The sequence below is a fragment of the Ranitomeya imitator genome, chromosome 8 (genome assembly GCF_032444005.1).
Source record: "Ranitomeya imitator isolate aRanImi1 chromosome 8, aRanImi1.pri, whole genome shotgun sequence".
Lineage (NCBI taxonomy): Eukaryota > Metazoa > Chordata > Amphibia > Anura > Dendrobatidae > Ranitomeya > Ranitomeya imitator.
In genome coordinates, this window is record NC_091289.1 from 47,318,314 (window position 1) to 47,333,550 (window position 15,237).

The 15,237-nt window shown below is 47.4% G+C and overlaps 1 protein-coding gene across 1 annotated transcript in view; it reads left to right on the forward strand.

Annotated features, from left to right (window-relative positions):
- The first annotated feature begins 8,158 nt into the window (after positions 1 to 8,158).
- TMPRSS6 (transmembrane serine protease 6) overlaps positions 8,159 to 15,237 on the forward strand; it is a 184,673-nt gene continuing 177,594 nt past the window's right edge. Inside the window, exon 1 of the mRNA XM_069736853.1 lies at positions 8,159 to 8,314. Coding sequence (XP_069592954.1) covers positions 8,243 to 8,314 — 72 coding nt within the window. The 5' untranslated portion in view covers positions 8,159 to 8,242. The remainder of the gene's footprint in view (positions 8,315 to 15,237) is intronic.

Genomic DNA, 15,237 nt, shown 5'->3' on the forward strand with positions numbered 1-15,237 from the left:
CAGGGCTGGAATTGGTTGGCTGAGGGCTTTTCGGTCTCTTTCGTCCCGCTACATTTAGCCCAACTTGGGTCTCTCCCTAAGGTGGCTAGCATGTGTGTATGACAAAGACATGAACAGTCTATAATTGTATTCCCTTTGCACCGGAGCCCATTTTCTTTTTTGTGTTCCTGTTTTTCGCTCCCCTTCTTCCCAGAACCATAACTTTAATTTTTCCATCCATATGGCCATGTGAGGGCTTGTGTTTTGTGGAACAAGTTGTACTTTTGAACTACACCATTGATTTTACTATATCGTGTACTCAAAAACGGGGAAAAAAAATTCCAAGTGAGGTGAAATTGCAAAAAAAAGTGCAATTCCACAACGTTTTTTACATTTTTTTTTTACCATGTTCACCAAATGCTAAAACTGACCTGCAATTATGATTCTCCAGGTCATTACGAGTTCATAAACACCAAACATATCTAGGTTCTTTTTTATTTAAATGGTGAAAAAAAATTCAAAGCTTGTTAAAAAAAAAATTAAAAATTGCATCATTTTCCGATACTCGTAGCATCTCCATTTTTCGTGATCTCTGGTTGAGTGAAGGTTTATTTTTTGCGTTCCGAGATGATGTTTATAATGATACCATTCTGGTGCAGATACAATCTTTTAATCGCCCGTTGTTGCATTGTAATACAATGTCGTGGTGACCAAAAAAACGTAATTCTGGCGTTTTGACTTTTTTCTCGCAACGCCGTTTAGCGATCAGGTTAATCCTTTTTATTGATAGATCGGGCAATTTTGAACGCGGCAATACCAAATATGTGTATGTTTGATTTTTTATTGTTTTATTTTCAATGGGGTGAAAGGGGGATGATTTAAACTTTTATATTTTTTTGTTTTTTTAATATTTTTAAAAACTTTTTAATTTACTTTTGTCATGCTTCAAGAGTCTCCATAGGAGACTAGAAGCTGCCATAACCCGATCGGCTGTGCTATATAGAGGCGATGATCAGATCGCCTCTATGTAGCAGAATACCTCACTTGCTATGAGCACCGACCACTGGGCGGTGCTCACAGCAAGCCAGCAGTGACAACCATAGAGGTTTCCAGGAGACCTCTGGCTGTCATACCAACCCACCATTGACTCGAGATCATGTGACGGGGTCAGCGGTGGGCGGATTTCCATCTCGATGGCCGGAAATGCGCATTAAATGCCGCTGTCAGAGTTATACAGCGGCATTTATCGAGTTAAAAGCCGCAGGTGGATCTACAAAAGGGATTAAGGGTAGGCTAATTTTAACTCATTACCTGCATTAAAGACAGCTGTCTTACATAGTCACCTTTATAAGAGACTCCTGGCCACAGACTCAATTAATCAGTAAGACGCTAACCTCTACAACATAGGAAAGACCAAAGAGCTTTATAAGGATGTCAGGGACAAGATCATAGACCTGCACAAAGCTGGAATGGGCTACAAAACCTTAAGTAAGACGCTGGGTGAGATGGAGACAACTGTTTGTGCAATAGTTAGAAAATTGAAGAAATACAAAATGACTGTCAATCAACATTGATCTTGGGCACCATGCAAAATCTCACCTCGTGGGGTGTCCTTGATTATGAGGATGGGGAGAGATTAGCCTAAAACTACACTGAGGGAACTTGTTAATGATCCCAAGGCAGCTGGGACCACAGTCACCAAGAAAACCATTGGTAAAACATTACGCTGTAAAGGTTTAAAATCCTGCAGTGCCCACAAGGTCCCCCTGCTCAAGAAGTCATATGTGCAGGCCCATCTGAAGTTTGCTAACGAACACCTGGATGATTCTGTTAGTGATTGGAAGAAAGTGCTGTGGTCAGATGAGACAAAAATTTGAGGTCTTTGGCATTAACTCTCTGTGTTTGGAGGAAGAGAAATGCTGCCTATGACCCAAAGAACACCGTCCCCATTGTCAAGCATGGAGGTGGAAACATTATGCTTTGGGGGTGTTTCTCTGCTAAGGGCACAGGACTACTTTACCACATCAATGGGAGAATGAATGGAGCCATGTACCGTAAAATCTTGAGTGACCACCTCCTTCCCTCCAACAGGACATTAAAATGGGTCGTGGCTGGGTCTTCCAGCAAGACAATGACCCAAAACATACAGCCCAGGCAACAAAGGAGTAGCTCCAAAAGAAGGACTTTAATGCCATGGAGTGGCTTTGCCAGTTTCCAGACCTTAATCCCATAGAAAACTTATGGAGGGAGTTGAAGCTCCGAGTTGCCAAGCTGCAGCCTCAAAATCTTAAGGATTTAGAGGTGATCTGCAAAGAGGAGTGGAACAAAATTCCTCCTCCTGACATGTGCACAAACTTCATCATCAACTACAAAAAACTGACTGCTGTGCTTGCCAACAAGGGTTTTGCCACCCAGTATTAAGTCTTGTTTGCCAGAGGTATTAAATATTTAGTTCTCACTGCAAAATGCAAATAAATTTATATAATTTATACAATGTGATTTTATGGATTTTATTTTTGATATTCTATCTCTCAATGTTAAGATTAACCTACCCTTAAAATCATAGACTGTACATGTCTTTGTCAGTGGGCAAACTTACAAAATCAGCAAATACTTATTTCCCCCACTGTATTTGCCATCGGACTGCACAGGTCTAATCTCTGTCTAGAGACTGGATTCTGTCATTCTTCCTGCTCCTGTGACTTTCTCTCCCTCACTATATGCTAATTGCAGATTGTATGTGATACAAACAGCAAAGCAAACAATTATCCCATAGAAGGGCTGGTAGTGTGATGCAGGGATGGCGTCAGCACCCGGCGCACCCGGGCAAATGCCGGGGCCCTGGCGAGACTGGGGGGCCCATAACGGTAAGACACTTATTATGCCGGCATTGCCGACACTGATGCGCAGCGCATCATGCGCTCCTGGGGGGCCCCCGAAGCTGGACTACATTCCCGAGTCCAACCCTCTCTCCCTGTGCTAGTGTGCTGTGTCTGATTGCAGCCAGGACTCGGAGGCGGAGCTGGAGCGGATATATGATTCCCAGCAACAGGAGGCGGGACTCACTGACTGGGACTCACTGCAGCAGGAATACTCACCAATCACCGTCCATGGGGATAGAAGTCACTTCCGGGCCGGTGGTCGTCACTTCCGGGTGAGAGTGAGGAGCTCATCACTAAGAAGAGCAGCGCTGCCGCTGACACACAGATCACGTTGCAACATGGTCTGGGACCCGGTTGCACCGTCCAGTTCCAGCGCAGCGAGCAGCAGAAGACGAGCAGCATTCATCAGTGCATGTGCTCAGATCAGGTCCACAACGGTCGGGGGCGACGACGATGGCGTGGTGGTGGGTGAGCTGGGCTGCCTGTGCTATATACTACGTGGGCTGCCTGTGCTATATACTACGTGGGCTGCCTGTGCTATATACTACGTGGGCTGCCTGTGCTATATACTACGTGGGCTGTGTTATATGCTACGTTGGCTGTGTTATATGCTACGTGGGCTGTGGTATATTTCTCTGCTGTATCTGAGCATCATGAAGCATGGTATGTGTTTAAGAGGGGGGCCCACTGAGACTCTTTCGCTCGGGGCCCTCAAAAACCTGGAGCCGACCCTGGTGTGATGGCTCAGCTTCAGCACCAGTATCAGAACTACAGGCCTCTGATTCGTTATACTGTGCACATGTAAGGAGCAAGACCGGGCTGCGGGTACGTGTATTGAGTTAGGTCAGGAACTGTCGAGGCTGCGTCCCGTGTTGCCTGGGGGAAGGAATAGGGGACCGGACAGGTCCCATGACCTGAAAGGAGGGGGCCCAGGTGAACCGGAAGCTAAGGGGAAAGCGCGCAAAGTGGCAGAGAATTTCCCGCTGTCATGGAGAGTGCAGGAGGGTGAGCAGTGCACTTTGCACCCCGAGCGCTGGCGTTGCGACAGACTGCAGCTGACATCTCCTGGTACCACTAGCGGGACAGTGAGTGTATAAAGCGTCGCGTGCCCAGTGACAGTTAATACCACGCATGTGTAGAGAAGCGAGGGTCGGTGACAGGACAGTAGGCCGCAGTCCTTTCTGCTGGACAGTGCACATCAGCCCACGTTTAACCCCAGGATTGCTGCAGCTCTTGTTACTTTAGCTGCACAGGCTCATGGACTAGGGGCTCAACGGATAAAATTGGAGACCACCCATTGCTGCCAGATGTTGGTCCATTGTCTATGGGACCCCATCTGTGGATACTACCCTGGCCATCGCCGGTACTACAACCCCCAACGGAACATCTGCGGTGGAGGAACATAAGGACAGGATAAGTTTGTTTATCGGACTGCTGTCATCTTACATTTTCTCCTGCCAGGAGTTTCTCTTTTGTGTCAATTAAAGTGTTATATTGTTAACCCATGCTCTGCCTCCCTTGCGTCACTGAATCCTGCAACCTGCTTACACACACACAGGCCTAGACAAGCACTCTCTCCGTCCAATACGAAGTGTCACAGAGCTGTGCAATGGTGTCAGTGTGCCGAGCCAGTCGGCTGCTTTCCTTTTATAACCCCTGATGATGTCACACTGCCCGCCAATCACAGCAATGCCACAACCAATATGGCTATAGCATTATAGTGATGCTCAGGCAATCCTTATTGGCTGCGTAACAGGTGCCAAAGATGCGGGGCAGGGATTTGAGTTTTACATCGAGCACCGCCCATTACTTGCCGAGTAACGAGCACATCCAAGCACCATGAATCTCGAGTGATAACCAAGTGTCATGGAGCATGTTCGCTTATCGTTAGTTTGTAGGTTTCAGAAAACCAGTTCCCACCAGCTGCAGTTTAATTTAAAAAAGCAAGCAGAGTATTACTCACCCTCCCTGGGTCCAGCACTGAGTCTCTGCCACACCTCCCTGTGTCTGTTATTGTCTTAGTGGCTCACGCAGTCAGCTCTGATGAGCTCACTGATTGCCTGCACGGCTGTCGACATGACTGATGTCTTACAGTGGAAAGAAAGAAAGGAACAGGAAGCCCAATGTAAAGTGCAGAACCATAAAACGAAACGCTGTAACAGGAGTCCAGCGAAGCGGGGAATAGTAGTAGCCTTTCACCCGAAAAGAGGTTGGGGCTTCATTCAGGAACCGGGACTGCAGACAGAGGTCTATGTCACCAGCCGTGACGTGGAATCTCATCTCCAGGAAGGACATCCTGCCGAGGGGATCATGTGACCTACACCCGCCACTGGAGCGAGAAAGGCTGGTATGCCAGGAACGTTAAGCGATGTGCACCTGCAGTAGTGCCACCTGGTGCCAATACTACGATCACCAGCACTATCCCTCCAGTCTCTGAAACAGCAACTCCTCAAACCAGCACTACTACAACCGTGTGCATAATCACCACCACTGAAACCGCCGCTGTGGCAAATGCTATAGCTGACATCCGTACTCAGACAGCTAATGACTTGACCATACCTGAGAGGCAAACCAATGACGTTGATATAGCATTAGATGAGGACTCAGATACAAACCTTCCCAGGCCAGGAAGTGTTCGTTACAGGCTGATGTCTTGCAGACTACTATAAAAGAGCCAGAACAAATCTGAAAACGACTGTACATAGTTATTCAACTCTTTTTGCTACTTAGAACCCGACCAGGGTCATTCTTAAAGGGGTCCTCAGTTTCAGGAGGATCCTATGTTTGTACAAGTTTTGCACATGTTTGCACAAGTTGTCTTAAGGAAGAATCATGAATTGTGCATGATCAAAAACTGTCCATTTTATATAGTTTGCACCTTCTTAAGGGTGCTTCCTACTGGTTTTACAAAGGAAGCTTTTACAGAGACTGCTTCCAAGAGAGACTGCTGCTAATCTTGTTGTGAGAACTGCTTTGTTTTTTAGAGACCTGAAGAAAAACCTGTTGGTGTGGCAGAATTCCAGGTCAGGACATGCCTTGTAGACCAACATTGGGGGTTAATGACTGGTCCCTCGCATCGTTTCTGCTGTTACAGTATTAATATTTTGCACTACCTCAGAAAAAACTTGAGTTCACCCTTAAAGGGAATGTTGAATTATTGCACTTTGCCAGATTAGACTTAGATAGAATTGTGTTTACATAGGCGATATTATGTAGCTGATATTATAGAGCACTTTTGAATAAAATGAAGAAAAAGAAAATAAAGTAAACCGCGGGGGTTGGACAGAAGCTTTGCACTTGAATAAAGAAAAATGCTTGATTTGCACTTTAAGGTTAGAAGATAGTATACCCATTCGGGTAATGGTATTTCATAGTTGTAACTGTTTTCTACTCTTATTAAAATGGGCCCATAATGTAAATAAGTTTTTGTTATGTAACATTCAAGAGTCCTCATCTCCCATAAAGGGAAGCACCAGTTATATTAATTTGCTTAATAGCATATCAAAAATTTGTATGTCTTTTGCTAACCTGTAAGTGTTGTTTTCTTTTCCCAGTCCGGGAGTACTGGATTTAACAGGGGGGGTAGTGTGGCGCCCCAGGGTCCTGGTTGTTGCAGTGGTATTGCTTTCCTCTCAAGGAGAGTAATGCTACATTTGGAGGCAAAGAAGGACAACTGCATCCAGGTATCACAAACATGCAACACATTTCACACTCCAGGCCACCAGGGGGAGCTCTTGCGCCTATTTATTACGTCACTCCCCACACTTATGTAAAACTGGTAGTCTGTAGGGAAAGTCAGTTAAGTTCCTGTCAGAGAAACAGAGAGGAAGGAAACAGAAAGATGTGCTAGAGAGAGAGATTGCCAGAAGGGAGCTTGTCGTGGAACATCAGCTGAGGCGGAGCTGGTACGATTGAAGAATAGCTGAGCAGACGTGGGAGTCTGCCGCTCCTGGCAGAAAGATGAAACTGAGAAGGAAAGAATAACGTTCAGTAACTGACAGAGTAAGTTCCAGACCAGAGTCTGAGGAGGACAGAAGGTTAAAGGAGCTGTGCATGCCCTCAGAGCTGCAGCTCTCAGAAAGAGACATAAAAGGCAGAACTGTATTGCAGCGAGCGTGCAAGAAAGTCGTAGCAAAGAAGAGGATATCAGAAGGGGACCAGCCCTACACAGGCTGCCTCCTTCTGAGGCACAGAATCCCGGTAGTCGGAACACCGAGGGAGTAACGACCTTTATGCCTTCCTCCAAAGATCGGCAGGACAGCTAATTTCACGTTACCTGTCCACCCTACACCCAGGAGGCATGGTGGCACCCCTTAGAGGCTTGGGCATGATAGAGTCCCTATAAACCGCCTCAAGCCACCAGTCATACAGGTTTGTCCTATCCTATCTGGGAGACAGAGAGAGACATAACATCTACAACAGTTGTGAGGACCTTATGAGAAGCTTAGCAGTAAGGAACTACAACACTGCAGCGCAAGGGAAGGCTACTGATTTTCACCTGGACAAGGGGACTCTGGACTTGCCTCCAAACCGGCCAGACTCTGCCTGCCCTATGGTCTGGTGCTCTGGACTGTGGATGCTGAAGTCTTCAGTAAAGGTAAAGAGACTGCAACCTTGTGTCCTCGTTCTTCTCCGCGTCTCTCACCATCCACCATCTACACTCTGGGAAGCCCTGGGGACATACTTCACCTGTGGGCAGGTATACCATCTAGCTGCCATAACATCACCCCAGCGGACCCCTTAAAGCAGCGTCGGTCACTCTGACCGAATACCACAGGTGGCGTCACGAACACAAACTTTATTCATTTAAAGACCTTTCTCTTTTACACGGACGTCCCAGGGCCCGGACTGGGTCAGCCACCGTGACATCCCCCTGTGAACCGAAGGACCCGGTACCGATTACCCCACAGTCCCATGGGGGTGATCCATCAGCACTTCAGAGAATAATAAAAGCTTGGTAGAAGTAGTGGAAACTCATCACTGGATCTGGTAAGGGTGAGTAAAGCACAATTGTTGTTGTTTTTTTTGTCTTTGTTTTTTTTGGGGGGATGAATTTTCTATACCCGGAACACCCCTTTAATAATGATCTCTGATCCTTGTGCTCTTGTTTGTGTTTTATACATTGATTCTGGTGTTCTCTGTGTGTGTTTTGTGCCATGATTGCAGCCTGTTTTGCGTGCTGAGTATTCATGTCCCGCGAGATTCCTGCTCTTTTCTAAAACAGCCAGAGGGGCAGAGAAGGACTGATCTGTGGGGAGCTTGGGGACGTGTCAACAGCAGCCTCGTGTGTGAGGTGGTGTAAGGTTCGTGTCACTGGCACATAATGTCCAAGCAGCACAACTGTCAGCCGTGTGTCCAGGTGAACTGGAGAAACAAAGAAAATGTCACTAGATCTTCCCCTTCCTGATTGCACCAATGATGTCTCAGAAAAGCCCCCTAATGATCTAAGCCAGGTAAGCAACAGAACAGGTACATGAAGGCTGCAGGATCTGACATGTAATGAATGAGATGAACAGACAAAACTGAGTTTGTCGTAAACTTTCAGAATTAGGTGAATGTGCTATAGTAAAGTGACATATAGGTTGTGGTGAATGACAAGATCAGCTCTTCTGTATGGGGACGTTTAGATCAAAGATTCTTGGTTGATATCAAGAAGACCTGTAACAACATGTCGGTAATCTGGCGTTGTGCAACTACATGTTTCAGAATATTCATTTTTACTGTGACAACCAAAAATAATCCTAAAGCCTAAATAGCCACAATAACAGCTTTGTATCTGGTAATCAGACCTAATACAATATTATTCAATGTAGTGCAATGTATTGTTTTGTTATGTAATAGTGATAACTAGAGTTGAGCGACCTTGACCTTTTTAGAGTCGAGCCGGGTTTTGCGAAACCCGACTATGTCCAAAGTCGGGTCGAGTGAAATCGGCCGATTATGACGTAAAGTCGGGATCGACCGAAACACGAAACCCAATGCAAGTCAATGGGGCAGCATAGTCGGCAGTGAGTGGGGGCCAGGAAAACACCTAGAGTGGCCATTTTAATGTCAAAACCATCCATTCTTCTTAATGAAGCTTGTCAAGCGTAATTTACCTTATAATAATTGGAAGGCATTTGAAATTGGGGGTCATTTGGCTAAAGTTGTGGGGGGTAGGGCTGGTTCAAGTAATTAGTGGGCCCAGGAAATCTGGACCACGTCACGGCAGTGGAGCAGGGAGAGGTAAGTATTTCAACTTTGCAAGTGCTGTGAACCTGAGCAAGCAGGGGGGGCCCACTCGTTGGCATTGGCACTGGCACAGGGCCCCTCAAAGTACAGCGGTGTGTTTGCACGGCGGGGGCGCCTCCCACCGGCAGCAACACTTTTGCGTACTATGAGAGGCCCTGTGCCAGTGACGTCGCCAACTAGTATTCCTCCCCCCACCTGATGAAGGAACCTGCACTTTCATCTGCACCTTCCTCTTTGTCCCCGTGTAAGGTGGTATGGTATGCGGGAAGAGCAACCTGACTTTCAGCAGGGTCACAATGTTGTTGTGTAGCGTGCACGGGGAATGTTGCGTTATGGGTCAATGTACCAGCAGACTCATCTATCACTGGCTGGGCAATGGGCACGATGAAGTGGAAACACAGATATAGGCCCAAAGAAGAAAGTGGGCTAAATGCAGTTCAAAATTGGTAACACAGGAATAACCAGGGGGCATTGCAGTGGAGGACAACTGGAATGAGAGGCTGACACAGAGAGTAGGGCCAAATCAGTAAGTAGTCGAAATGCAGTTCAAAATTGGCAACCGTAGTAAACAGGCGGCACAGCTTTGTTCAGTGGAGGAGAACAGCAAGGAGTGGCAGACACCGATAGTAGGCCCCAAACCAACTAGTACGCCAAATGCAGTTGTTCCATTTAACCACAATTTAATGAGAGCCTGAAGATAGAAGCTCAGGAAAGGCAACCTGGGGAACACCTTGGAGTGTAACACACCATCTCTCTCCACCCCATACCCATTTTGTATGGCCTAATGCAGTGTACTTTTCTACAACTACTAAACGAGAGTCGGAAGACCGAAGCAATGGCAAGGAAACCTGGGGAACACCTTAGAGTGTAACACACCCTCTCTCTACACCCCATACCCAATTTGAAGGCCTAATGCAGTGTAGTTTCCAAGAACTACTAAACGAGAGCCGGAAGATCGAAGCTCAGGAAAGGCAACCTGGGGAACACCTTGGAGTGTAACACACCCTCTCGCTACACCCCATACCCAATTTGAAGGCCTAATGCAGCGTAGTTTCCAACAACTACTAAACGAGAGCCGGAAGATCGAAGCTCAGGAAAGGCAACCTGGGGAACACCTTGGAGTGTAACACACCCTCTCGCTACACCCCATACCCAATTTGAAGGCCTAATGCAGCGTAGTTTCCAACAACTACTAAACGAGAGCCGGAAGATCGAAGCTCAGGAAAGGCAACCTGGGGAACACCTTGGAGTGTAACAAACCCTCTCTCTACACCCCATACCCAATTTGTAGGCCTAATGCAGCGTAGTTTCCGACAACTACTAAACGAGAGCATGAAGATCGAAGCTCAGGAAAGGCAACCTGGGGAACACCTTGGAGTGTAACACACCCTCTCTCTACACCCCATACCCAATTTGTAGGCCTAATGCAGCGTAGTTTCCGACAACTACTAAACGAGAGCCGGAATATCGAAGCTCAGGAAAGGCAACCTGGGGAACACCTTGGAGTGTAACACACCCTCTCTCTACGCCCCATACCCAATTTGTAGGCCTAATGCAGCGTAGTTTCCGACAACTACTAAACGAGAGCCGGAATATCGAAGCTCAGGAAAGGCAACCTGGGGAACACCTTGGAGTGTAACACACCCTCTCTCTACGCCCCATACCCAATTTGTAGGCCTAATGCAGCGTAGTTTCCGACAACTACTAAACGAGAGCCGGAATATCGAAGCTCAGGAAAGGCAACCTGGGGAACACCTTGGAGTGTAACACACCCTCTCTCTACACCCCATACCCAATTTGAAGGCCTAATGCAGTGTAGTTTCCAAGAACTACTAAACGAGAGCCGGAAGATCGAAGCTCAGGAAAGGCAACCTGGGGAACACCTTGGAGTGTAACACACCCTCTCGCTACACCCCATACCCAATTTGAAGGCCTAATGCAGCGTAGTTTCCAACAACTACTAAACGAGAGCCGGAAGATCGAAGCTCAGGAAAGGCAACCTGGGGAACACCTTGGAGTGGAACACACCATCTCTCTACACCCCATACCCAATTTGAAGGCCTAATGCAGAGTAGTTTCCAAGAACTACTAAACGAGAGCCGGAAGATCGAAGCTCAGGAAAGGCAACCTGGGGAACACCTTGGAGTGTAACACAACGTCTCTCTACACGACGGAAGGGCTGATTCTTAGGAAGGAAGGCTGTTGGAAATAAGCATTGCGCGTCCGAGGGTGATTATATTCTTATTAGGTATATACTCACCCTCGGACGCGCCCTGCTTCTTTATTTGGAATGAATGTTTATTTGCAATGTGGTGTTGACTTTCTCTATTATTTTGGTAATTAATGATTTTATTATTTTCATTATTTTGCATCTTCTCGGCAATAATATAAAGAAGACGCGACAGGACAACACTCGGTGGATGCCATATGTGTGTTTTCAATTTAAAAAAACTTTCAGTTAACTACTTGCAGGAGAAAGTAATTGTAGCTGGTGGCCATTTTTAGTACTGTACCAGATTAGAGTTGTGTGTTTGTTTTTAATGTTAAAATGTCTGCATTTGATATCTCACCAGTATTTTCTTTTTTATAAGCAAAATACTTATTTTTATATTTTCTGATGTTGGTTCCAGGGGTACACGGCCAGCAGTGCCCTGGTCAGTGTAGTAGTAGTTGAAAGAATGGACCGCAGACAGGCATCGAAGGCCTAAAATAATAACACATGGCTGTAGGCAATTTTAAATTGGTTCCAGGGGTACACGGACAGCAGTGGTGTGGTCAGTGGAGGCCTAGTGGAAGGAGTGACCGCAGACAGGCATCGAAGGCCTAAAATAATAACACATGGCTGTAGGCAATTTTAAATTGGTTCCAGGGGTACACGGGCAGCAGTGACCTGGTCAGTGTAGTAGTAGTTGAAAGAATGGACCGCAGACAGGCATCGAAGGCCTAAAATAAAAAAATTGGGCTGGCTGTAGGCAATTTTAAATTGGTTCCAGGGGTACACGGGCAGCAGTGGTGTGGTCAGTGGAGGCCTAGTGGAAGGAGTGACCGCAGACAGGCATCGAAGGCCTAAAATAATAACACATGGCTGTAGGCAATTTTAAATTGGTTCCAGGGGTACACGGGCAGCAGTGACCTGGTCAGTGTAGTAGTAGTTGAAAAAATGGACCGCAGACAGGCATCGAATGCCTAAAATAATAACACATGGCTGTAGGCAATTTTAAATTGGTTACAGGGGTACACGGACAGCAGTGACCTGGTCAGTGTAGTAGTAGTTGAAAGAATGGACCGCAGACAGGCATCGAAGGCCTAAAATAAAAAAATTGGGCTGGCTGTAGGCAATTTTAAATTGGTTCCAGGGGTACACGGACAGCAGTGGTGTGGTCAGTGGAGGCCTAGTGGAAGGAGTGACCGCAGACAGGCATCGAAGGCCTAAAATAATAACACATGGCTGTAGGCAATTTTAAATTGGTTCCAGGGGTACACGGACAGCAGTGGTGTGGTCAGTGGAGGCCTAGTGGAAGGAGTGACCGCAGACAGGCATCGAAGGCCTAAAATAATAACACATGGCTGTAGGCAATTTTAAATTGGTTCCAGGGGTACACGGACAGCAGTGACCTGGTCAGTGTAGTAGTAGTTGAAAGAATGGACCGCAGACAGGCATCGAAGGCCTAAAATAAAAAAATTGGGCTGGCTGTAGGCAATTTTAAATTGGTTCCAGGGGTACACGGGCAGCAGTGGTGTGGTCAGTGGAGGCCTAGTGGAAGGAGTGACCGCAGACAGGCATCGAAGGCCTAAAATAATAACACATGGCTGTAGGCAATTTTAAATTGGTTCCAGGGGTACACGGACAGCAGTGACCTGGTCAGTGTAGTAGTAGTTGAAAGAATGGACCGCAGACAGGCATCGAAGGCCTAAAATAAAAAAATTGGGCTGGCTGTAGGCAATTTTAAATTGGTTCCAGGGGTACACGGGCAGCAGTGGTGTGGTCAGTGGAGGCCTAGTGGAAGGAGTGACCGCAGACAGGCATCGAAGGCCTAAAATAATAACACATGGCTGTAGGCAATTTTAAATTGGTTCCAGGGGTACACGGGCAGCAGTGACCTGGTCAGTGTAGTAGTAGTTGAAAGAATGGACCGCAGACAGGCATCGAAGGCCTAAAATAAAAAAATTGGGCTGGCTGTAGGCAATTTTAAATTGGTTCCAGGGGTACACGGGCAGCAGTGACCTGGTCAGTGTAGTAGTAGTTGAAAGAATGGACCGCAGACAGGCTTAGAAGGCCTAACATAACAAACTTGGGCTGGCTGTAGGCACTTTTAAATTGGTTCCAGGGGTACACGGGCAGCAGTGGTCTGGTCAGTGGAAGTCTAGTGGAAGGAGTGACCGCAGACAGGCTTCCAAGGCCTAACATAACAAACTTGGGCTGGCTGTAGGCACTTTTAAATTGGTTCCAGGGGTACACGGGCAGCAGTGGTCTGGTCAGTGGAAGTCTAGTGGAAGGAGTGACCGCAGACAGGCTTCCAAGGCCTAACATAACAAACTTGGGCTGGCTGTAGGCACTTTTAAATTGGTTCCAGGGGTACACGGGCAGCAGTGGTCTGGTCAGTGGAAGTCTAGTGGAAGGAGTGACCGCAGACAGGCTTCCAAGGCCTAACATAACAAACTTGGGCTGGCTGTAGGCACTTTTAAATTGGTTCCAGGGGTACACGGGCAGCAGTGGTCTGGTCAGTGGAAGTCTAGTGGAAGGAGTGACCGCAGACAGGCTTCCAAGGCCTAACATAACAAACTTGGGCTGGCTGTAGGCACTTTTAAATTGGTTCCAGGGGTACACGGGCAGCAGTGGTCTGGTCAGTGGAAGTCTAGTGGAAGGAGTGACCGCAGACAGGCTTCCAAGGCCTAACATAACAAACTTGGGCTGGCTGTAGGCACTTTTAAATTGGTTCCAGGGGTACACGGGCAGCAGTGGTCTGGTCAGTGGAAGTCTAGTGGAAGGAGTGACCGCAGACAGGCTTCCAAGGCCTAACATAACAAACTTGGGCTGGCTGTAGGCACTTTTAAATTGGTTCCAGGGGTACACGGGCAGCAGTGGTCTGGTCAGTGGAAGTCTAGTGGAAGGAGTGACCGCAGACAGGCTTCCAAGGCCTAACATAACAAACTTGGGCTGGCTGTAGGCACTTTTAAATTGGTTCCAGGGGTACACGGGCAGCAGTGGTCTGGTCAGTGGAAGTCTAGTGGAAGGAGTGACCGCAGACAGGCTTCCAAGGCCTAACATAACAAACTTGGGCTGGCTGTAGGCACTTTTAAATTGGTTCCAGGGGTACACGGGCAGCAGTGGTCTGGTCAGTGGAAGTCTAGTGGAAGGAGTGACCGCAGACAGGCTTCCAAGGCCTAACATAACAAACTTGGGCTGGCTGTAGGCACTTTTAAATTGGTTCCAGGGGTACACGGGCAGCAGTGGTCTGGTCAGTGGAAGTCTAGTGGAAGGAGTGACCGCAGACAGGCTTCCAAGGCCTAACATAACAAACTTGGGCTGGCTGTAGGCACTTTTAAATTGGTTCCAGGGGTACACGGGCAGCAGTGGTCTGGTCAGTGGAAGTCTAGTGGAAGGAGTGACCGCAGACAGGCTTCCAAGGCCTAACATAACAAACTTGGGCTGGCTGTAGGCACTTTTAAATTGGTTCCAGGGGTACACGGGCAGCAGTGGTCTGGTCAGTGGAAGTCTAGTGGAAGGAGTGACCGCAGACAGGCTTCGAAGGCCTAACATAACAAAATTGGGCTGGCTGTAGGCACTTTAAATTGGTTCCAGGGGTACATGGGCAGCAGTGTATGGTCAGTGGAAGTCTAGTGGAAGGAGTGACGGCAGACAGTCTTCGAAGGCCTAACATAACAAAATTGGGCTGACTGTAGGCACTTTTAAATTGGTTCCAGGGTAACACGGCCAGCAGTGGCCTGGTCAGTGTAGTAGTTGTAGAAAGAAGGGACCGCAGACAGGCTTCGAAGGCCTAACATAACAAAAATGTCAAAACAATGGTATTGTCAGTGCCAGGCATTGAAGGATGTCAGCGGCTAGACTACACATTGGTGAAGCTGTGAGAGATAATTTTGCTAGTGGTAGAGCACTGTTTGAGCTGGGGGGGGGAACTGTCTT